The sequence below is a fragment of the Electrona antarctica genome, assembly GCF_951216825.1.
Source record: "Electrona antarctica genome assembly, chromosome: 3".
NCBI classification, from domain to species: domain Eukaryota; kingdom Metazoa; phylum Chordata; class Actinopteri; order Myctophiformes; family Myctophidae; genus Electrona; species Electrona antarctica.
Genome location: NC_136808.1, coordinates 22,311,981 through 22,335,112, shown reverse-complemented (window position 1 = coordinate 22,335,112; position 23,132 = coordinate 22,311,981). Strand labels below are relative to the sequence as shown.

The following is a 23,132-nucleotide window of genomic DNA, read 5'->3' as shown; positions in this document are numbered from 1 at the left end:
AAACATCACCGTGTGTGTGTGTGTGTGTGTGTGACTTTCTATTTTAGGAGGGAAGTGTATCGTATCCTGCAAGAAGAGGGGATTGATCTGCCACGCTATGCAGTGTTGAACCGTGACCCAGATAACCCAGACGGTCAGTCAATATGGCATTGTTTACCAGGCATGCTATTGTTTCGGCCTTTGGCACATAACTCACTCACTCAGCCATTTTGTTCACTCTGGGCTTTAGGCTCTGGGAGATCCTGAGTGTTCATTTAAAAGGCAGTATAAGGGGTTAAAATGTGTGTGTCCCCTTCCGTTCCCCCCCAAAACCGGGAGGCATAATGTTCCATTCTTACCTTGTGCTGGTCACGCTAAAGTCTCTCTAGAAGCGTTAATATTCCAAACGAGAGGCATGTTGAAGTCAGAAATGAAGACAGAACATTGTCCTGGTGAAAACCATGGAGAGTTCCCTAGATTAGGAGATATGAGCCATGCTTTTGGAGCCGTAAACAAGGAAGTGAACGGTAGTGCGCATGCGCGAAACACAAGGGGTACGCTGCAGAAGGAGAGGCCAACCAAAAAGAAAAAACTAAAACTAAATTAAATATATCAATAAAAAAAGACCTAAAGACACGTCCTTCGCAGTCACACCCTGTGGTTTTGATTCTAAAGATGTGTATACACGTCAAAGGCATAATTATTGTTAAATAGCGGTGTATTCTAAAAGCCTATAGTCATAGTCACAGTTTTAGGTGATGAGGTGACCACCGAAACGGTATGACTAGGCCTTGAGTGTTGTTCAGTTACACAGGTCTCCCCATCTCTCCAGTTCTTTGGTAAACAGCAAATACATTTTCAGGTCAGGATTCCAAGTGGAAAGAGTACTACTACTGCTACTTGAATGAATGGTAGACATTTGGTCTCCCATGCTGGAGACCCAGGTGAAAAGTTATGATTTCCGGCTTTATTCCGGACTGTGTGGCTGACATTATCCAGACGAGAAAGACAATGTAAAGTTAGTCTTCACTCTGTCGTTTTAAAGAGTGTGACCTTTTGTTCTCTCCAGATAAACAGAGTCTGCGGAGGAAAGCAGCCTCATGTCAGCCTTTTGTCCATGCAACTTCCTCCTGAAGTCCTGAAGCTATCATTTTAAGAAACCGTGGTTTATTCAGGTCTCGGTATAAATATAGTGTCTTAACCCATTTAGGACTGAGACCAGATTCTACAAAATGTCTTCTAAATCATGACCGTTTTCTGAAAACGGTCTATTTCCTGTCAAGGACCCCAAACATTATATGTAATTGGCTGCCGACCCCAATCTGTTCCAGGGACTGCCCCCCCCCCCCCCCCCAGAAGCAAAGATTTGAGTTAAAAACGTTCGCTCTGAAAGAATATATATTCAAAGATTTGCGCCACGTTTTCACAATAGCAGATCTACAAGCTAGCAGTGCTTGTAGATCTGCTATTTTTCAAATAGCTAAAGTATAACATAATGCTTAAAACACCAAAAGGGGTTCCCGTTTACTGTATGAACGCTACTCGCTGAGTTCTGGGACATGATGGCTTTGGCATTCCATCACTGATCCGCATGTTGCTTGGAAGTCCTGCGAGGGACTGCGTGTGTCCGTCCCCCTCCCCCTCTCCCCCCTCCCCCTCCCTGATAGGAGTCTCCGGTCACAGCCGGTGAAGAAGCGCTCGAGACTAAACACAAAATGTTTAAAGTGTCATCATGACGGTGTATATTCAGGGGTGGAAAGTAACTAAGTGCACACACTGAAGAAGGCAGTTAGAAGAAACGTTTGTCCCGATGAAATAGAGAAATAAACCTGCTGACATTTGTTTCTTGGTGTGTGTCGACCGTACTACCTTTTATGATGTTGATTTAAGCTGGTAACGCTGTGTGTGTGTGTGTGTGTGTGTGTGTGTGTGTGTGTGTGTGTGTGTGTGTGTGTGTGTGTGTGTGTGTGTGTGTGTGTGTGTGTGTGTGTGTGTGTGTGTGTGTGTGTGTGTGTGTGTGTGTGTGTGTGTGTGTGTGTGTGTGTGTGTGTGTGCTCACATGCGTGTGTGCTGTCAGAGTGTAACCTGGTGGAAGGAGAGGACCAGGTGGAGGTGAATGGAGACGTGTTCCCCAAGCCTTTCGTGGAGAAGCCTGTGTGTGCAGAGGACCACAACGTCTACATCTACTATCCCACCTCAGCTGGAGGCGGCAGCCAGCGTCTCTTCAGAAAGGTCTGTGCTCGCTTTCCTACGTCGGCTTAGTGCTGGGTAGCCTGGCCCAGCCAGTGTGCTTTCTGGTCTAGAGGGGCGGGTAGCCTGGCCCAGCCAGTGTGCTTTCTGGTCTAGAGGGGCGGGTAGCCTGGCCCAGCCAGCGTGCTTTCTGGTCTAGAGGGGCGGGTAGCCTGGCCCAGCCAGCGTGCTTTCTGGTCTAGAGGGGCGGGTAGCCTGGCCCAGCCAGCGTGCTTTCTGGTCTAGAGGGGCGGGTAGCCTGGCCCACCAGCGTGCTTTCTGGTCTAGAGGGGCGGGTAGCCTGGCCCAGCCAGCATGCTTTCTGGTCTAGAGGGGCGGGTAGCCTGGCCCAGCCAGCGTGCTTTCTGGTCTAGAGGGGCGGGTAGCCTGGCCCAGCCAGCATGCTTTCTGGTCTAGAGGGGCGGGTAGCCTGGCCCAGCCAGCGTGCTTTCTGGTCTAGAGGGGCAGGTAGCCTGGCCCAGCCAGCGTGCTTTCTGGTCTAGAGGGGCAGGTAGCCTGGCCCAGCCATGCGTGCTTTCTGGTCTAGAGGGGCGGGTAGCCTGGCCCAGCCAGCGTGCTTTCTGGTCTAGAGGGGCGGGTAGCCTGGCCCAGCCATGCATACTTTCTGGTCTAGAGGGGCGGGTAGCCTGGCCCAGCCAGCGTGCTTTCTGGTCTAGAGGGGCGGGTAGCCTGGCCCAGCCATGCGTGCTCACTGGTCAAGAGGGGCGGGTAGCTTGGCCCAGCCATGCGTGCTTTCTGGTCTAGAGGGGCAGGTAGCCTGGCCCAGCCATGCGTGCTTTCTGGTCTAGAGGGGCGGGTAGCCTGGCCCAGCCATGCGTGCTTTCTGGTCTAGAGGGGCGGGTAGCCTGGCCCAGCCATGCGTGCTTTCTGGTCTAGAGGGGCGGCTAGCCTGGCCCAGCCAGTGTGCTTTCTGGTCTAGAGGGGCGGGTAGCCTGGCCCAGCCAGTGTGCTTTCTGGTCTAGAGGGGCGGGTAGCCTGGCCCAGCCATGCATGCTTTCTGGTCTAGAGGGGTGGGTAGCCTGGCCCAGCCATGCGTGCTTTCTGGTCTAGAGGGGCGGGTAGCCTGGCCCAGCCAGCGTGCTTTCTGGTCTAGAGGGACGGGTAGCCTGGCCCAGCCAAGCACGCTTTCTGGTCTAGAGGGGCGGGTTAGCCTGGCACAGCCAGCATGCTTTCTGGTCTAGAGGGACGGGTAGCCTGGCCCAGCCAGTGTGCTTTCTGGTCTAGAGGAGCGGGTAGCCTGGCCCAGCCAGTGTGCTTTCTGGTCTAGAGGGGCGGGTAGCCTGGCCCAGCCAGTGTGCTTTCTGGTCTAGAGGGGCGGGTAGCCTGGCCCAGCCAGTGTGCTTTCTGGTCTAGAGGGGTGGATAGCCTGGCACAGCCAGCGTGCTTTCTGGTCTAGAGGGGCGGGTAGCCTGGCCCAGCCAGTGTGCTTTCTGGTCTAGAGGGGCGGGTAGCCTGGCCCAGCCAGTGTGCTTTCTGGTCTAGAGGGGTGGGCGTGCATGGAGCGACTGCTGGAGAATATTGGTTCACCAATCACCAAACAATGGCAGATGTACAAGCTTGCAGCGCAGTACGAAGTTCTCGTGTTAATAGAAAATAATATTATTCTCGTTTCTGAGCAGCCCTCCTATGTGACACAATTTAGACAATTTAGGCATTTAGCCGACGCAGACCAAATAAAGAAGATGGCATCAATACAATCCTAAAAATGTTACATTTTCATTACATATAATGTAAATGTACTCTGGTATTATTGCTCTATTGTCTGGTTGTTTTTAGTTTTTTTTTGTGGGGACTGGGGACTGTAAATTAGCATCTTTGCTAAATCCGGTGTATTTGCATTACATTGATTGTATTGTTCATTAATATGCAGTGTCCCGTCAAAATAAACACAACACAATAAAATAACATGGCTTAGGAGGAACCAATGGAATGGCAGTCAGGATGAAGGAGCGGTTTTCTTTGTTGTTATGGGTGTCTTACAGTATTTGAATTTAAGTTTGTCCAATTCAGTAATGTGAGGGAATCTACAAGCTCACAACGCGTCGCAGCGTAGATTTAGTCAACTAAAGTTTTATGTTATTTAGTCGACTAAAACTACACCAACACTAAAGCATTCCAGGTGACTAAAATGAAATAGAAAACTATTCAAGAAACTATGACTAAAACTAAAAATCTAAATTTGCTGCCAAAAACAACACTGGTGGGGAGGAAGGAAATGAGGTCATACTGTCAATGATTGAAACGAGGGGACACGGCCTTTTGGTTGTGAATGTACACAGATTATACTCCAATGATTGAAACGAGGGGACACGGCCTTTTGGTTGTGAATGTACACAGATTATACTCCAATGATTGAAACGAGGGGACACGGCCGTTTGGTTGTGAATGTACACAGATTATACTCCAATGATTGAAACGAGGGGACACAGCCTTTTGGTTGTGAATGTACACAGATTATACTCCAATGATTGAAACGAGGGGACACAGCCTTTTGGTTGTGAATGTACACAGATTATACTCCCCAGGACAAAGCATCAAACTGTGCTCAATATCAGATCTGGCACTGTCTGAGCCGGGTTTAACCCATTGAACCCGAGGTGTCCCTATTATGTGGCAAACCATCTGGGAAAATAGCACATCTACAAGCTCACAGCCTGCAACGTGGTGTGAGCTTGTAGATTGGCTATTTACGCAGATGATATTCTGTGTTTAGCGAAGAAACAAGGAGAATTTATAGCCCTGGGGAAGACCTATGTACTACTGTACTATACTGTATCCTATCAAGGTCAGAATGCGTTCATAATTCATAATTATGATGTGGTCAATCATATAAATGAAAGGACCACTTTTCAATTTATCTTCATATAGGTCCTCACTAATAATCATGATAAAATGGCACAATTTTTGTCTCCACCAGGCCAAAGGCATGGGGAGAGAGTATGTTTTGCACTCCGTCTGTGTGTCCGTGTGTGTACAGCTAATCTCCAGCACCGTTAACCCGGTCGATGCCAAACTTTGCACACACTCCCTAGATGCCAACGATGAACCTCTGCCCCAAATTTTCCAGAATGGCCTGTTATAGCGCCACCAGGAGGCAGACTTTTGAAAAACAAAATCGTTACACAGTATCTCTATAGTCATATGAAATTGGGGAATCATAGCTTCAAATTTTCATATTGGTTGTTCAGTTTGACCCACCAGTTTTGGAGATATGGCTTATAGAGTAATGTCTTGCAGAGAAACAGCTAGTTGAGAAAACAGGCTTGAAAGGTTCACCTAACATTACACCTAGCTACATGTTTAAGCATTTATTTCATATTTACATGTCGATTTCAGCTCTGACACTTATTTCAGACATGCTCTAGTTAGTATGTCTCCTGAACAGTTAGTCTTGCCGCCATGACTGTCTCTGTATCAAAAAGTCTATAATATGCATAGAAATATCGTTCGACATTGTTTTCTTTATTTTTGCGTTGACAAAATGTTGGCCACATAAATATGTGGGGCGGTACTTTTGTGGTTTTGTTTCAAACTGGCTGAATTCTGTGAATCCCAGCTCTAACATACCATAGACAGACCAGAGGGTCCCAGCTCTAACATACCATAGACAGACCAGAGGGTCCCAGCTCTAATATACCATAGACAGACCAGAGGGTCCCAGCTCTAATATACCATAGACAGACCAGAGGGTCCCAGCTCTAACATACCATAGACAGACCAGAGGGTCCCAGAGGGTCCCAGCTCTAACATCCCATAGACAGACCAGAGGGTCCCAGAGGGTCCCAGCTCTAACATACCATAGACAGCTCTAACATACCATAGACAGACCAGAGGGTGTCACCAGCTCTAACATACCATAGACAGCTCTAACATACCATAGACAGACCAGAGGGTCCCAGAGGGTCCCAGCTCTAACATACCATAGACAGCTCTAACATACCATAGACAGACCAGAGGGTCCCAGCTCTAACATACCATAGACAGACCAGAGGGTCCCAGAGGGTCCCAGCTCTAACATACCATAGACAGACCAGAGGGTGTCACCAGCTCTAACATACCATAGACAGACCAGAGGGTGTCACCAGCTCTAACATACCATAGACAGACCAGAGGGTGTCACCAGCTCTAACATACCATAGACAGACCAGAGGGTGTCACCAGCTCTAACATACCATAGACAGACCAGAGGGTCCCAGCTCTAACATACCATAGACAGACCAGAGGGTGTCACCAGCTCTAACATACCATAGACAGACCAGAGGGTGTCACCAACATTACTACTACAGTGATTGCTACTCATTATGTTTCACTCTATCCGGATTTTTGCCAGGTGAAACCTGGACCTATTTTCTCTCGGGTTGGCTTTGACGACCTAGTCTTGATTGGCTGCCGAGTCTGAAACCCATACTCCACCTAAGCCAATGGGAGTGCCTCCTAAGCCCTGAAAGGCTGCGTCGCCATAATATACCTTGGAGTGCCTTACAACAGCGGCTAATGTTATCAAAACACAGTGATTGAACCAACAAAAGAATGTTGGAAACAAACGCAAACAACGGCCGGGAGGTTGTGACAGAGAAACATACACGTTAAAAAAAAAATAATAATAATACAAAAATATATAATTATAGAAAAAATGTGAAGTGAGTGGTGCAACTCTGTGTGGGGGTCCCTGGGGGTCCCCAGAAGTCCCAGACCAACAGGAACGCGACCAGTTTGCCGGCCTGGTTCCGGTGAACCGGCCCGCTTCCGAAACGGTTGTGAAATTAAAGAGTTACCGTAAGGGGGTCCCCGGAACATCCAGACATAACACACACAGCTGTCTATAGGAGTGGTTGCGCCACTCAAAATAAAATACGGGGGACAGATGCCCAACGGAGAGCGCTTATTTCACCTGGCAGTTGATGATACCCGTGTCATTCTTCTTTGTGTTTTTTCTCCCCCTTCTCTCGCTTGGCTAATGCTGGCCGCTTGCTCAGATTGGGAGCCGTAGCAGCGTGTACTCACCGGAGAGCAACGTGCGGAAGACGGGCTCCTACATCTATGAAGAGTTCATGCCCACCGACGGCACAGACGTCAAGGTACAGAGGACATTAAGAGGGCCAGAGACTTTAGGTTCTGATAGAAGGTGGACATTATGAGGGCCAGAGACCTTAGGGTTCTGATAGATGGTACAGTGGACATTATGAGGGCCAAAGACCTTAGGGTTCTGATAGAAGGTACAGAGGACATTATGAGGGCCAAAGACCATAGGGTTCTGATAGAAGGTGGACATTATGAGGGCCAGAGACATTAGGGTTCTGATAGAAGGTACAGAGGACATTATGAGGGCCAGAGACCTTAGGGTTCTGATAGAAGGTACAGAGGACATTATGAGGGCCAGAGACCTTAGGGTTCTGATAGAAGGTACAGAGGACATTATGAGGGCCAGAGACCTTAGGGTTCTGATAGAAGGTACAGAGGACATTATGAGGGCCAGAGACCTTAGGGTTCTGATAGAAGGTACAGAGGACATTATGAGGGCCAGAGACCTTAGGGTTCTGATAGAAGGTACAGTGGACATTATGAGGGCCAGAGTAGGGTTCTGATAGAAGGTACAGTGGACATTATGAGGGCCAGAGACCTTAGGGTTCTGATAGAAGGTACAGAGGACATTATGAGGGCCAGAGACCTTAGGGTTCTGATAGAAGGTACAGTGGACATTATGAGGGCCAGAGTAGGGTTCTGATAGAAGGTACAGTGGACATTATGAGGGCCAGAGACCTTAGGGTTCTGATAGAAGGTACAGTGGACATTATGAGGGCCAGAGACCTTAGGGTTCTGATAGAAGGTACAGTGGACATTATGAGGGCCAGAGACATTAGGGTTCTGATAGAAGGTACAGAGGACATTATGAGGGCCAGAGACCTTAGGGTTCTGATAGAAGGTACAGAGGACATTATGAGGGCCAGAGACCTTAGGGTTCTGATAGAAGGTACAGAGGACATTATGAGGGCCAGAGACCTTAGGGTTCTGATAGAAGGTACAGAGGATATTATGAGGGCCAGAGACCTTAGGGTTCTGATAGAAGGTACAGAGGACATTATGAGGGCCAGAGACCTTAGGGTTCTGATAGAAGGTACAGTGGACATTATGAGGGCCAGAGTAGGGTTCTGATAGAAGGTACAGTGGACATTATGAGGGCCAGAGACCTTAGGGTTCTGATAGAAGGTACAGAGGACATTATGAGGGCCAGAGACCTTAGGGTTCTGATAGAAGGTACAGTGGACATTATGAGGGCCAGAGTAGGGTTCTGATAGAAGGTACAGTGGACATTATGAGGGCCAGAGACCTTAGGGTTCTGATAGAAGGTACAGTGGACATTATGAGGGCCAGAGACCTTAGGGTTCTGATAGAAGGTACAGTGGACATTATGAGGGCCAGAGACCTTAGGGTTCTGATAGAAGGTACAGAGGACATTAACAACAGTGAAAATAGCCGATCACAATGCTCACAACATGACGCGTTGTGAACTTGTACATGTAAATTATACGCTTTATATATATATATATATATATATATATATATATATATATATATATATATATATATAATTGATAAAACATGGTGCGTGTGACCTCCAGGTGTACACTGTGGGGCCGGACTACGCCCATGCCGAGGCCAGGAAGTCTCCTGCGTTGGACGGGAAGGTGGAACGGGACAGCGAGGGGAAGGAGATCCGCTACCCAGTCATGCTGACGGCCATGGAGAAACTGGTGGCCCGCAAGGTCTGCATGGCCTTTAAGGTAAGATCCATTTTATTTTGACCCTACAAACGATTTAATATAGGTAGGGTTTTGCACACTCATAATTCGTAATTCACGTTCCAGTTTTGGAGCTCTGGCTCATGGACTAAGAACGGGACCGGTTCAACAATGGTGGGAAAAGGGTCTGTGAGCTTGTAGATCTGCTGTTTTTGAATATCCAACCTTTAAATGGATAAAGTTGGTAAAATGATTGCAATGCTATATTAACCCTTGGACTCCCGTTATTGATGTAATTAACGTCAAAATCCAGCACTCCCGTTGACGTAATTGACGTAATGAAAAAAATAAATGAAAAAATATATATATATTTTACACAATATTGTTTTTGCCATTCAAAAATGTCGTCTAGAGCTGGCATAAGGCACTGAAAAGCTGCTATTAGGGGTGGCAGTCCAAGTTAATGTTTGGAGTCATTTTAAATTCGACTTAGGCTTTTGTGTTTCACCCCCAGACAGTTTTTAAGTTAATATTTCAATGTTTGATATTTATTTTATCTGACAAACCCAAAACTCCATTTTAACCCCTGGAACCTGGATGTTTTTTGTTTGTTTTATGTAGGCTGGCAGTCTTTGGTTAAGCATTATGTTATACTTTAGCTATTGAAAAATAGCAGATCTACTGTACAAGCTCATAGCGCAGCACTGAGTGCCGCTACGAGCTTGTAGGTCTGCTATTTAAAAAAAATGAGTGCATCATGAGTAAAAAAGAAAATTAGTGCAGATCTTTTAATATATTCGTTCACAGCGAAAAATTTTAACTCATATCTTTGCTTCTGGGGGGTCCCTGGAACAACATTTTCAGATGGGGGTCGGCGGCCGATTGTATATAATTTTTAGGGGTCCTTGACATGAAATTGTAGATAGATAGAAACCACTGACATAGAAACAGAGGTTTTTCAGAAAACTGTAAGGATTTAGAAGACATTTTGTAGAATCTAGCTCAGGTCTAAATGGGTTAATACTAAAAGAAGTCTTCACCTGTCCTCACCGCAGCAAACTGTGTGTGGATTTGACCTCCTTCGAGCCAACGGACACTCCTACGTGTGTGACGTCAACGGCTTCAGTTTTGTGAAGAACTCCATGAAGTACTACGACGACTGTGCCAAGATCTTGGGGTACCTTTATCTATCCTTGCTCTATGTTCTACACTGGGGGATCTATAGCCCTGTCTCTATAGGCCTGGGACAGGCATTACATTGACAAATCATCTTCACACTTCACGCATTTTGCAAAAAAATATATGTTAATGAGGTTTAGAAGATTTAGAACACATTCCTGGGGGTCTTTATGTGTGTAATATGTGGTTTTAGATATTTTAGATTTTGGCAGTGAGCCCAGTGTCTCTGATGTCATGGACACTGGGCTCACTTACTTCCTGGACTACATCAAGGAAGCTTAGAGAAGGAAGTGTCATGGTCACATGACTGTGCTGCGCCATGACACTTTCATGGGAGCCAAATCTCGCACCGGAAGTTACATGATACAAAGCAGTGAATGGAGCAAGCTTGACCAGCTCATAACATGAAAGAAGACATATCACAGCTTGTTTTCTAATCACTTGCTTTTCGATGTGCACAGGGTGCACAGTACATCATTTTATTTGAGGATTTAAACAGCAGCAGGTATCGTTTCTGTTCCGGGGGTATCGCAAGATTTGGCTGCCAGACAGGAAACGGTGGACAATCGCGCGATATTTGGCACGTTCAGAAACATACTTTTTACTCTTTAGATACCTCTATAAAATTACACAGTGTACACATCGAAAAGCAACACAGCAGACAATAATGTGTTACATGTCTTCTGTTATTTGCCAGAAGTGATTACTTTACAAAAGATCTCAGTCATTCAGAAATAGTGTTTGTTCATGAGCTGGTCACAGAGCTCTCATTGACTCCAGTGCATTCTGCCGAACTTCCGGGTGCAGTTTGGCTCCCATGGTGCGACAAATCTGCCGTCTGGAATTGCGTGATAGCGAAAATGACTTTGGTGACTTTACCTCCATTTCATATACCTTGGACTACATGTTGTCTCAGTAAGACAGCCCTCCCCCTATCCACAAGGAGGAGCAGTGCACCAAAGCATTATGGGAAATATAGTCCAGGAAGTAAGTGAGCCCAGTGTCCATGACATCAGAGACACTGGGCTCACTGCTAAAATCTAAAATATCTAAAACCAGAAATTACACACATAAAGACCCCCAGGGAAAGTGTTATAAATCTTCTAAATGTCATTAACATTTTTTTGTGTCCCTTTAATAAAAACAGCTGGATGAAATTAATTGAAATATTATTTCTATGTCCCTGCCCATGCTCTTTTAACCACTTTCGTTGTGAGCTTGTGCGTATATCTGCAACGTATAACATTATTAAATATACAGGTATGTCCTGTTTTGGACTTTTGACCATAGTACATTAGTCATTTTGTTTATTATCTATTTGTAATTGGTACCAGCCATTTTTTAGTCCAGTAATATGCTTTGTTTTAAGTTACTTTAAGTTACTAAATGTTTCAATGTCCATTGCCACAAAAAAAACTGAATTAAATCATGGCAACCCCTATCTGCATGCATGCATGGCGTTTGGTCTTTCTTGCCGAACGGAACATACAATGTTCTATTTATTTGACTCCATTGTTTTTCTGTGTTCTTTAGTAACATCGTGATGCGAGAGCTGGCCCCTCAGTTCCAGATTCCCTGGTCCATCCCTACAGAGGCCGAAGACATCCCCATCGTCCCCACAACCTCTGGGACAATGTGAGTTTAGAGCAGTGTTGATTTCGTCGACTAAAACTAAGACGAAAAATGTTCGTCGACTACCTTTTTTTACAGACCAAAACTTAATGGAAACTAAATGAAAACTGATTGATTGATTGATTGAAATATTTATTAACAGTTTGCAGAATTACAGTACATTTCAAGCACAAACTCAATACAAAGACTGTTAAATGTGAGTGGACGACCCAATTAAGCATTACACTTGTTTACAAGAGGGTCCACCATGTTCAATTCATCAATTGAACATAGCCCTCCCTTAGCTCTGAGCTATGGACCAGAGCTAGCCCTCCCTTGATTGATTGATTGATTGAAGAATTTATTAACAGTTTGCAGAATTACAGTACATTTCAAGCACAAACTCAATACAAAGGCTGTTAACTGTGAGTGGACGACCCAATTAAGCATTACACTTGTTTCCAATAGGGTCCACCATGTTCAAATCATCAAAACATTTAGAGACATACAAATAGACACTTCTATAGACAGAACAGGAATTCATCATAAAGGAGGTAAAAAGGGAAAAGAAACATAAACAGTGAGGGGAAAAAAAGGGGTGGGCGGTGGGGGGGATTCAACTAAGCTATGATATACTGACAATTTCGTCAACAAATATAAACTAGACTAAAATGTTAAGAAAGGACTAGTGGACAAGAAGTCATTTTACACTTGGTTGCATGCTGAAAATAGCCGATCTACAAGCTCACAACGCGTCGCAGTGCGGTAAAAACACTCATTTCGACGGCATCAAGGCCCGCCAAAATACAATTAGTCGACTAAATCAACTGTAGATTTAGTCTTATGATATTTAGTCGATTAAAACTAGACTAACACTAAAACATTCCAGGTGACTAAAATGTGACTGAAACTAAATGAGAACTATTGAAGAGACTATGACTAAAACTAAAATCTAACACAACACTGCATGGAGTAGAGGTAGAGAAAGAGAGACATCCATAAGAGGAGGATCATTGAGACCATGTTTCACTGTGGTGACGGTCGGATACGGAACTTGGTGACAATAATTTGAAACGGTGGTGATTGTGTATTGGCCAGGGCATAGCAGTAGGCACAGTGTTCTGGTTACACAGAAAAATCGGCCATTCATTTTTCCCCATAGAGATTTAAAAAAATATTATATATCAATTATTTTAAGCCTAGAATCTTTGATTCTGTGGGAAAATGAATACCGCTAAACAAAGGGTATTTATTAAATGTAGTCTATCATATAATTAAATATTCATTTTTTTTCACAGAATCAAAGGTTTTATGGCCATGATTCACCAGGATCCTGGATGGCTTGATTCTAGGCTTAAAATAATTGATATAATCTTTTTAATAAATCTCTATGGGAAAAATGAATGGCCTATTTTCCAGTGGTAGGGCCCCGCACACCATTCTTTAGGCAAAGGAATACGTTATTGTACACATTGTATGTGTAAATAGGTATGCTCTATTTTTCAGTGGAACCAGAAATCCACACCCGCTGCTATGCCTTATAGATCTACTGCGCTGCTAGTTTAAGGCTGTGTTCTGTAGCTTGTTTGCAGAAACTTCCTCCATTTGAAGCATTGTCTACTGTCATGGCTCTGGGGGTCTTTTGTCTTCTATCACAATGAGCCTTATGGGCCAAGCATGTGAACAAACCCATACATCTCAATTAAGTTACACACTAATGTCTGTAAATACACCAGAACAAGCACAACAAAGTGAAGTCAAATCCAGTCCCAAGTTTGTATTAATTTCGGCAGTTGTATGAGTTCACCCCCTTCACTTCCTTTATACCTGCTTGTTGACGACCAGTGCAGGGGAGGGGGAGGGGGCCCATCCTGTTCCTCTGGCTGGGTCACCACAGCTGACACTGATCTTCATGTGGTTATCTCGGCATCATGTGATGAAGCCCTCCCAACAGTCTTCTGTACTCCTCTGTACACACAAATAAATGTCTCTAAGTGAAGACAACATGGTTCTCGCTGGAAATTGGTCATTGAAAATCATACACAAGTATTACATATCAGTAGCTTACATTTTGCCTAAAAGTACACTTCAGACTTGGATGGTTAGAGCGGCGCGATTACATACAGAGTCAATGCAAAGACGAGAATTGCGCGAACGGGCGCAATTATTATTTGCCAAATAAGTAATAAAAGTGGCCTTGAGCCCAAATTCAGAAATAGCGAGGAGAGCGGTCCATTCATTCTTTTTTTCCATGATGTTAAATATAGACAATCCAATTAACAATCTCTTGTTGATTAGATTTCTTCAGTTGAATCTTGCTCTGGCATACTTTGTGGTTCTTCCCTTTTAGGATGGAGCTGCGTTGTGTCATCGCTATAATCCGACATGGAGACAGGACGCCCAAACAGAAGATGAAGATGGAAGTGCGGAACCCCATGTAAGGCTCTTCCCCAGACATGAGTCCATCATTCAGTGTTTTAACCCATTTTGGGCGGGAACCCCTTTTGGTGTTTTAAACATATGTTATAATTTAGCTATTGAAAAATAGCAGATCTACAAGCTCATAGCGCGTCACCAAGTGACGTGCTACGAGCTTGTAGGTCTGCTATTTTTTTTTTAATCGTGAAAATGTGGCACAAATCTTTGAATATATATTCTTTCAGAGCGAACGTTTTTAACTCAAATCTTTGCTTCTGGGGGGTCCCTGGAACAACATATTTTGAGATTAAGGTCCACGGCCAATTACATATAATTCTGTGGGTCCTTGACATGAAATAGTTTGAGAACCGCTGATATAGAAACACAGGTTTTTCTGAAAACTGTCATGATTTAGAAGCCATTTTGTAGAATCAGTTCTCAGGTCTAAATGGGGTGTGATTTTGAACCCTGTCTCTCTTTCAATCAGGTTCTTTGATCTGTTCGAAAAATACGGCGGCTACAAAACGGGGAAGTTGAAGCTTAAGAAGCCAAAGCAACTACAGGTACCTGCAAGGGACATAAATGTTGATACTTCGTAATAGTATAGCATATTATCCTCAGATAAATGATATTGTAGTTCAAACATCTAATTGCCAATCTACAAGCTTGTAGAGCTGCTATTTTTGCTGAATGGGCGTCTATTATTTTTGCCGTAAGTTCGCCTAGATGCTAAGGACGTGTATACACGTCTTTTCTAATCAAACCGTGGGGGGCCTTGGGCGTCTTTAGGTCCTTTTTCATCAAACGAGATCGCTGTAATAGAGCACCGAAGTCAATATCGGTAGAGGGCGCAAATCCACGGGTTCATGTACTTTTTATTTGCATTGTAATAATAAGAACTGTTTGTTACTGCAATTTAGAACTACTTCGTTACAAGTAAAAGTACGGAATTGAAAATGTACTTGGGTAAAAGTACAAAAGTATCGGCATCAAAATGTACTAAAAGTAAAAGTACTCATTGTGCAGAATGTGCCATTTCAAAAGTTCAAAATGTGTACAAAATCTATTGAAAATAGGAGATCTACAAGCTCACAATGCGTTGCGTTGAGACGCATTGTGAGCTTGTAGATCGGCTATTTTCAAATGGCTGAAATGTATAGGTTTGAAGTGGTTAATGTATGTTTTCTAATGAAAATTAAAATCTCCAAAGTAACTAGTAACTAGTAAAAGTAAAATAAATTAGCTCAGATGTAGTGGAGTAGAAGTAAAAGTATTGGAAATTGGAAATACTCAAGTAAAGTACAAATACCTCAAAAAAGAAATAGCAGGAATAGCCTGTACCTAGGTTATGAGTTTGTAGATCGGTTGTTTTTGCCAGCCCTAGTTGCAGCTTTTGTAAAGGCATGAGAATCGGGTAAAATGGTGCAGGTTTTTAACCCATTCTGTACAGGAACCCCTTTTGGTGTTTTAAGCATTGTTATCCTTTAGCTGTTGTAAAATAGCAGATCTACAAGCTCGTAGCGTGGCACCGAGTGCCGCGCTACAAGCTTGTCGATCTGCTATTTTTGAAAAATCATGAAAATGTGGCGCAAATCTTTGAATATAAATTATTTGAGAGCGAACGTTTTTCACTGGGGGGTCACTGGAAGTTGGAACAACATATATTCAGATGGGGATCCGCGGCCAAATACAGATAATTCTGGGGTCCTTGACATGAAAAAGGTTGAGCACAACTGACATAGAAACACATCTGTGATTTAGAAAGCATTTTGTAGAATGGTGACTCAGGTCGAACCATGTGCTGTTTGTTCTCACCAGGAGGTGCTGGACATTACTCGGCTGCTGTTGGCAGAACTGGGGCAGCACAACGACTGTGAGATCGAGGAGAAGAAGTCCAAACTGGAGCAGTTGAAAACGGTTCTGGAGATGTGAGTGACGGCCGGGTGAACTAAGCTATTAGACTTGCAGCATTTACAGTACCTCTGCCTTCTGACCCATTTCAAGATCTGTCAGAGATTCAGTGTTGCAGATGGATTGAAAGATAAACTACAAATGTGTCTGCAAAACAAGATGTTGGACTGTTTGACTTCATTTCTATATTGAAGTAGCTATAAGCAATAATATGTCACATTTTTAATTACCTATTTTTTTTTGGGGGGGGGGGGTATTCAGACACCAATGAGTAAAACGCTCTGTGACACATCTAGGAGCCACAATCTGCATTCAAAGATTTTCCTAGAGGCTTTGTCATTGGTCGAAAAAGAAACCCTGCAGAAATGACTAACCAATCAGGAAGTATAGACAGGCAAATCGACCAATGACAAAGCTTCTAGGAATATCTTTGAATGCAGATTGCGGCCCCTAGATGTGTCTGAATACTGTCCGAATACCCCAAAAAATCATTACATTTTTGAGAAATACTGAAAAAATATTGCTTATAGCAGCTTTAATGGAGCAGCAAGCTGTACTGTTCTGTTAACCCTCCTGGCGGTTTTCCAGAGTTCCAGACGGTCGGTCCTCAGGCTCTGTTATGCATACGTTTATTTTGATCTTACCTGTTATGTCTCCTAATGGTACCAACATCAATACAGCATGGAAATATAGACATATTCTTTAGTTTTGGGTCTGCAGGGCTAGATCTCGTCAAATGGTGGTCCGTGGCTCAACTGCAGAATACATAATGGGAATTGATATGAAAATGGTTGAAAACCACTGGTACATAACACAACATACTGTACATACATGTCATGCTCAGTCTCATGCTAACCATTGAGCTCCAACTGCTGTGCTACCAATTAATGGAATCTATTTATAATATGCGTTATAATAATTGGAATGGCCCATGGTAAATGGTGCATTTATATAGCGCCTTTATCCACGGCCCATAATAATAATACTACTACTACTACTAATAATAATAATACATTTTATTTATAACGCACATTTGAAACAGAACTCAGTGCTTCATCAAGAGAAGAAAAAAATAAAATAATGCATAAGTATATAATAGGACTAAAATAAGGACAATTCAAGCATTTCGTGGTCATGTATACAGCTAAAAGGTTAGGGTCTTTTGAGTGTTTGAATTACCAGAGCTGGGGGAGCGGGTGGAGGTTGGGGGTTCAATGAGTTCCTTTTAGATAGGAAGGGGCGTTGCTGTGGATGACCATATAGTGCATCAAAGGAAACTCAAGTACACAAAGTCTCTCTCGGCTCTGTCGCCATTATTGATGATCTACAAGCTTGTAGATCTGCTATTTTTGAAAAATCGTGAAAATGTGGCGCAAATCTTTGAGTATATTCTTTCAGAGGGAACAACATTTTAACTCAAATATTTGCTTCTGGGAGGTCCCTGGAACTACATATTTTCAGATGGGGGTCGACGGCCAATTACATATATTTTTGGGGGTCCTTGACATGAAATTGTTGAGCATCACTGACACAGAAACATAGGTTTTTTAGAAAACTTTCAGGATTTAGAAGACATTTTGTAGAATCTAGTGTCAGGTCTAAATGGATTCAAGCCCTGTGTGTGTCTGTACTAATGGCTTCGTACTGTGTGTCATTTAAATGCAGGTATGGTCACTTCTCCGGGATCAACAGGAAAGTGCAGCTCACCTACCTGCCCCATGGGCAGCCCAAAACATCCAGCGAGGAGGAAGGTAGGATGAAATCAACTTGACATTAATGACATTAACACATTGAGTGTCGCCTGGTGGACAAAAGTGGCGGTGCTTGGGTGTCGGGTGTTTTCAGGCTATAGAGAGTATGCACATGCATGCTTTTCCCATCAGGACACGCCCCCCTCATCTAGAATGAGTGGCAAAACATTGAGCAGCATGGAGTGTTGGAGTTTGGAAGCGCTCATTGGAAATCACTCAACCGTCCTTACACATAACGTTTCTATGGTGGATTTTTATGAAACAAAAACTTTGCAGATAGAAAGAGGATAATTCAAGCTTTTCGTACAGCTGCAATGTTGGTGAGTTTAACATTGTTTAATGCAATCACCTTTCTGTTTGGATGAATGGGCTGTCAATGCCAGAAAGTAGTTTTTTGCCACTCAGTGGGCGTTCCCGCATAACTTCCAGGTACGATGATGTCACGCGCATACCCTCTATTCCACTATGACTCACGTCCGGTTTTGGCTTCCATCTTTAATGCTAAAGTATTAGTGTTATTGCTACCGAGCTAAAATAAGGCCAATCCTTGCTCTAGAAAATGTCAATGTTCCCATCGCGCTCACCGGATAATCAGAAAAGACCTATGAACATCGCCGCTCTGGGCCAATACTATGTCTAAATATATAAATATATATATATATATATATATATATATATATATATATATATATATATATATATATATATTCTGACTGATTGTCCATGAACTTTGTGTGTGTGTGTGTGTGTGTGTGTGTGTGTGTGTGTGTGTGTGTGTGTGTGTGTGTGTGTGTGTGTGTGTGTGTGTGTGTGTGTGTGTGTGTGTGTGTGTGTGTGTGTGTGTGTGTGTGTGTGTGTGTGTGTGTGTGTGTGTGTGTGTGTGTGTGTGTGTGTGTGTGTGTGTGTCAGACACGCGTAAGGAGGAGCCGTCCCTGCTGCTGGTGCTGAAGTGGGGTGGTGAGCTCACTCCTGCTGGGAGAGTACAGGCCGAAGAGCTGGGGAGAGCCTTCCGCTGTATGTACCCTGGAGGACAAGGTGAGGAACCCACGCACACACGCTTCCACGCTTCATTTTGCGCTACGAGTGCGGACACTTCATCAAGTGTGTGCACACGCACGCATGCGCGCACACACACACACTGGTATTACTATAGCTGTGAGGTCAGCAATGTTTTCGGATGGCTATTTTTATTAATTTATTTTTATCTTATAGGGTCCAGAAAAGTTGTTATCACAAGGTAGATTTCTCAAGTTCTGCTGTAATTGTGGCGACAACATGGCCCTCATAATATATTATAGTAAAACACGCACGCACGCACGCACGCACGCACGCACGCACGCACGCACGCGCGCACACACACACACTCTCACTCACCACGTATGTGGCCAGCAATGATAATATAAGTAATTCTGTACTGTAATAATGGAGTGAGATGACATTGCGATGTACGCTCATAACCGCTGTTAGAGGTACACCATAATCACAGTACAAAAACATCCTCCAGGCTGTTTATTATCACCGTTATGTAATAGTTACTGTAGCAGCTGTGGGCTCCAGCTGGACCTGTTTTTAGAAATATGCGTAATACTTAACTAACAGGAGAACACCAAATTGCTGACTATAGCTCCCCAGTTAGCAATCCAGAGTTGGCATATACAGACAGTGAAGCTTGGATGAACCTGCTTAAAAAAATGCAGTGTCATGATGGTGTGTTTTTCTAAAGCGCTGATGTGATTAAAAGGCACAAGTAGGCCTGTGTTTTGTCTTGTGTGTTCTCGCTGTCCCAGCTGCAAGCTTCTCTGCCAAAACGGGCTAAAAAGGAAAACCTTGGACATCCGCTGTATCAGGACCATGTGCCTCCCATCACGTCCGACCACTTCATATTGAATTGCGTCGCAGTCGCATCCAATTGCAATTCAAGGGATTTTTTTAAATCTCATATCAGTGTTGTTTTTGACAGCAAATTGAGATTTTAGTTTTGACTACATAGTCTCTTGGAATAGTTTTCCATTTAGTTTTAGTCACATTTTAGTCACCTGGAATGTGTTAGTGTTAGTCTAGTTTTAGTCGACTAAATCTACAGTTGATTTAGTTTGTAGACTGTTTTTACACTTGCTGAAAATAGCAGATCTACAAGCTCACAACGCGTCGCAGCGTTGTGAGCTTGTAGATCTGCTATTTTCAGCATGCAACCTAGTGTAAAATGACTTATACTTGATCTCTTGTCCACAAGTCCCTTCCTAACATTTTAGTCTAGTTTATATTCGTCAACGAAATTGTCAGTATAATTAGTCTTAGTCATCATAGCTTAGTTTTCATTTTAGTTTTCGTCAGTGGAAAAAGGTAGTCGACGAACATTTTTCGTCTTATTTTTAGTCGACAAAAACAACACTGTCTCATATCTGAGATGCGATTACATTCATATTTGAAAATCTTATGTTTGAAGATTAAAACAAAATAAAACTAGAAAGGTTGCAAAGTGTGGTTGCCGCAGTGGCTTACATATGCCCCTCCCACTAATATTGCCAGCCAATTACAATGTCACCTCAACCTTGTGATCATGCGTAAGTAATTCGGAGGGGATTTACCCCCAAAAAAATCATGTTTTTGCGACAAACTGTTACATTTCTCGCATTTGCGGCGCCCCCTATGGATGAAAATACCAATGCTTTTGGTACTTGGTTGATTGAACCACCTGCGACATGTGATTCAAATTTGGGATGGATTGGACATTCCGTTCGTGATTTATGGCATTTTTTGTGATATAGGCCCCTCCTACTAACTTCGGACGACAATTACGGCCGAACGATACGCACTACCAAAATTCTGCTGATGGTGTTTTAATCGAATAGGTTCAAAGATCATGTGTGCTGATTTTTGTGAGATTTGGACAACATTTGTAGGAGGAGGAGCAAAAAGTGTGTTTTGGATAAAATTCAAAATGGCGGAAAATTTATCATGACGCAAATGGGCGTAGCCTATATGGGGAGATGCGTCATGACCCAAGAAATCCAGGGAAAAGGGAATTTAGATTTTACGACCTACGGTTCAAGAGTTATAAGCCAAAATGTAAAGTGGGCTGTTATAGCGCCACCATGAGGCCGACCGATAACATTATAAGTTGATTAATTTTAGTAATTATTATGAACCTACCCTCCAAGTTTTGTAACTATAGTGCTTACAGTCTCTGAGGAAAAAATACTTGAATGTGAGAAAATGCGAAAAATCGCATTTTCCCATTCATGTCAATGGGGAAATTCTATTCACTAATAAATTAATATCAATTAAACTATACAACATTTCTCTTAAAAAAATACAAGCACATCCTTCCCGATGAAGCCGGTCAATGTGAGATATGGCTCAAGTGCGTACAGTCAAAACTGTGGGAGGAGTAGCACATAAAAAAAAAGACTACTCCAGTAAAATAATAAAGTGTTACAGTTACAATAGTCTGGTTGCCCTACTAACTAGAAAAAGTGCCCTTCTGGGCACAGGTCTCCACCAGGAGGATAGGAGTGTGTGTGTGATGTTTGGCAAAATGTTTAGGAGCAATATAAACGTGTGTGTGATGTTTGGCAAAATGTTTAGGCGCAATATAAACGTGTGTGTGTGTGTGTGTGTGTGTGTGTGTGTGTGTGTGTGTGTGTGTGTGTGTGTGTGTGTGTGTGTGTGTGTGTGTGTGTGTGTGTGTGTGTGTGTGTGTGTGTGTGTGTGTGTGTGTGTGTGTGTGTGTGTGTGTGTGTGTGTGTGTGTGTGTGTGTGTGTGTGTGTGTGTGTGTGTGTGTGTGTGACGCGGCTTGGCCTGTTGTAGCGTCACCATGAGGCTGATTAGAAAACTGTGGCAAAGTGGCATTTCTTCCAAAGCCTAGTGGGAATATGCATGCACAGTTTCACCACAAACGGACGCTGCGTTGAGTAGTTGTGGCGATTTGTACAAAACGGGTACAAAGCGGGCTACTCCTGAAAAGTTTAGAAGCCAATTGTAGCCAATGAGGGTGGATTATGAGAAATCAAACAAACCCGTCTTGATCACATGACTATGGAGAGCATGTGTACCGATTTGCGTGAAATTTGGATAAAATCTGAAGGAGTAATATTAGAAAATGTGTTTTACATATGTCGGCCTCCTGGTGGCGCTATAAAGAGCAGATGTGAAAAATTCCAGGCAAAGGTTTTTCCTTGGCCTCTAGGGAGTTGGCATACAAAGTTATCCACAGATCCGTGCAGTTAGAGGTAAAAACACTTTTCGGCCAGTTCTAGCGCCACCATGAGGCTGAGTTGAAAATGTTCATGTGGCATTTCTTCCTCGGCCTAGTGGGAATGTGCGTGCACAATTTCACGGAAATCACACGATGTGTTCATGATTTGCAGCATTTTGATTGAAACTGAGCACTCTTGCGAACTTTGGAAGCCAATATTAGCCAATCAGGATGGAGTCTGAGAAATCTGAAAGACACGTTTCGTTGAATGGCTCTAGAGAGACTGTGTACCAATTTGCGTGATGTTTGGACAAAATCTGTAGGTGTACTGTCCAAAAACTTGTTTTGCACAAAGCGGCCTCCTGGTGGCACTATAACAGGCCGTTCTTCAAATTTTGGGGCAGAGGTTCATCGTTGGCGAGTGTGTGTGCAAAATTTGGCATCGACCGGGTTAACGGTGCCGGAGATTAGCTGTTCACAGACGGAAGGACGGACACACGGACGGACGGATGGAGTGCAAAACATACTCTCTCCCCATGCCTTCGGCCTGGTGGAGACAAAAATGGGGTAGAGACCAGGTAGAGATTTACACCAACACTCTTCACCAAAAATAGCTGCTCAGTAGACACTGTAGAAGGGAAAAAAGCTGTCCAACTGCTACCAGTTGTAACTCTGAGTTACAGACCCATAAGGGTCCATTTGGTTCCTATCATTTAGCTGGGGACACCCTGGAACTCTCTCAAGGACCCCTGGGGGTCCCCGGACCCCACTGTGGGAACCACTGGACCAGAGGGTTTTAAGTGGCTACCCCAAAACCCAGTGCATGCATTCCTTTGAAGTGAGCCCATGGTTGTGTGTTGGACTGGCAGCATGCCTGTTGTACTGTATTCTGCCACCACGCTCGGTGCTGAGAGCAGCCACTCGTCCATATAAGGTCAAACTCATCAGTAGGAACGTAAGCACGACGGGAGGCAGTGGAGGGAGAACGTCGGGGACTTGGGCCAAAAAATGTCATTCCAGTTGTGATCTTCTGTTCGGTCATAATGCACTTCTATTACGGTAGATAGATCCACAGAAGGAAATGGTGTTGAGTT

The 23,132-nt window shown here is 43.8% G+C and overlaps 1 protein-coding gene across 4 annotated transcripts in view; it reads left to right on the top strand.

The window, feature by feature from the left end:
- Window positions 1-23,132, top strand: part of LOC306920506 (inositol hexakisphosphate and diphosphoinositol-pentakisphosphate kinase 2-like) — a 68,081-nt gene that overhangs the window by 7,453 nt on the left and 37,496 nt on the right. For all 4 annotated transcript variants that reach the window (XM_079497300.1, XM_079497303.1, XM_079497301.1 and 1 more), the window contains 11 exons: window positions 48-133; window positions 2,057-2,211; window positions 7,206-7,307; window positions 8,850-9,011; window positions 10,025-10,146; window positions 11,682-11,783; window positions 14,110-14,196; window positions 14,665-14,740; window positions 15,996-16,105; window positions 17,754-17,839; window positions 18,749-18,874. In XM_079497300.1, the coding sequence (XP_079353426.1) occupies window positions 48-133; window positions 2,057-2,211; window positions 7,206-7,307; window positions 8,850-9,011; window positions 10,025-10,146; window positions 11,682-11,783; window positions 14,110-14,196; window positions 14,665-14,740; window positions 15,996-16,105; window positions 17,754-17,839; window positions 18,749-18,874 (1,214 nt within the window). The remainder of the gene's footprint in view (window positions 1-47; window positions 134-2,056; window positions 2,212-7,205; window positions 7,308-8,849; window positions 9,012-10,024; window positions 10,147-11,681; window positions 11,784-14,109; window positions 14,197-14,664; window positions 14,741-15,995; window positions 16,106-17,753; window positions 17,840-18,748; window positions 18,875-23,132) is intronic.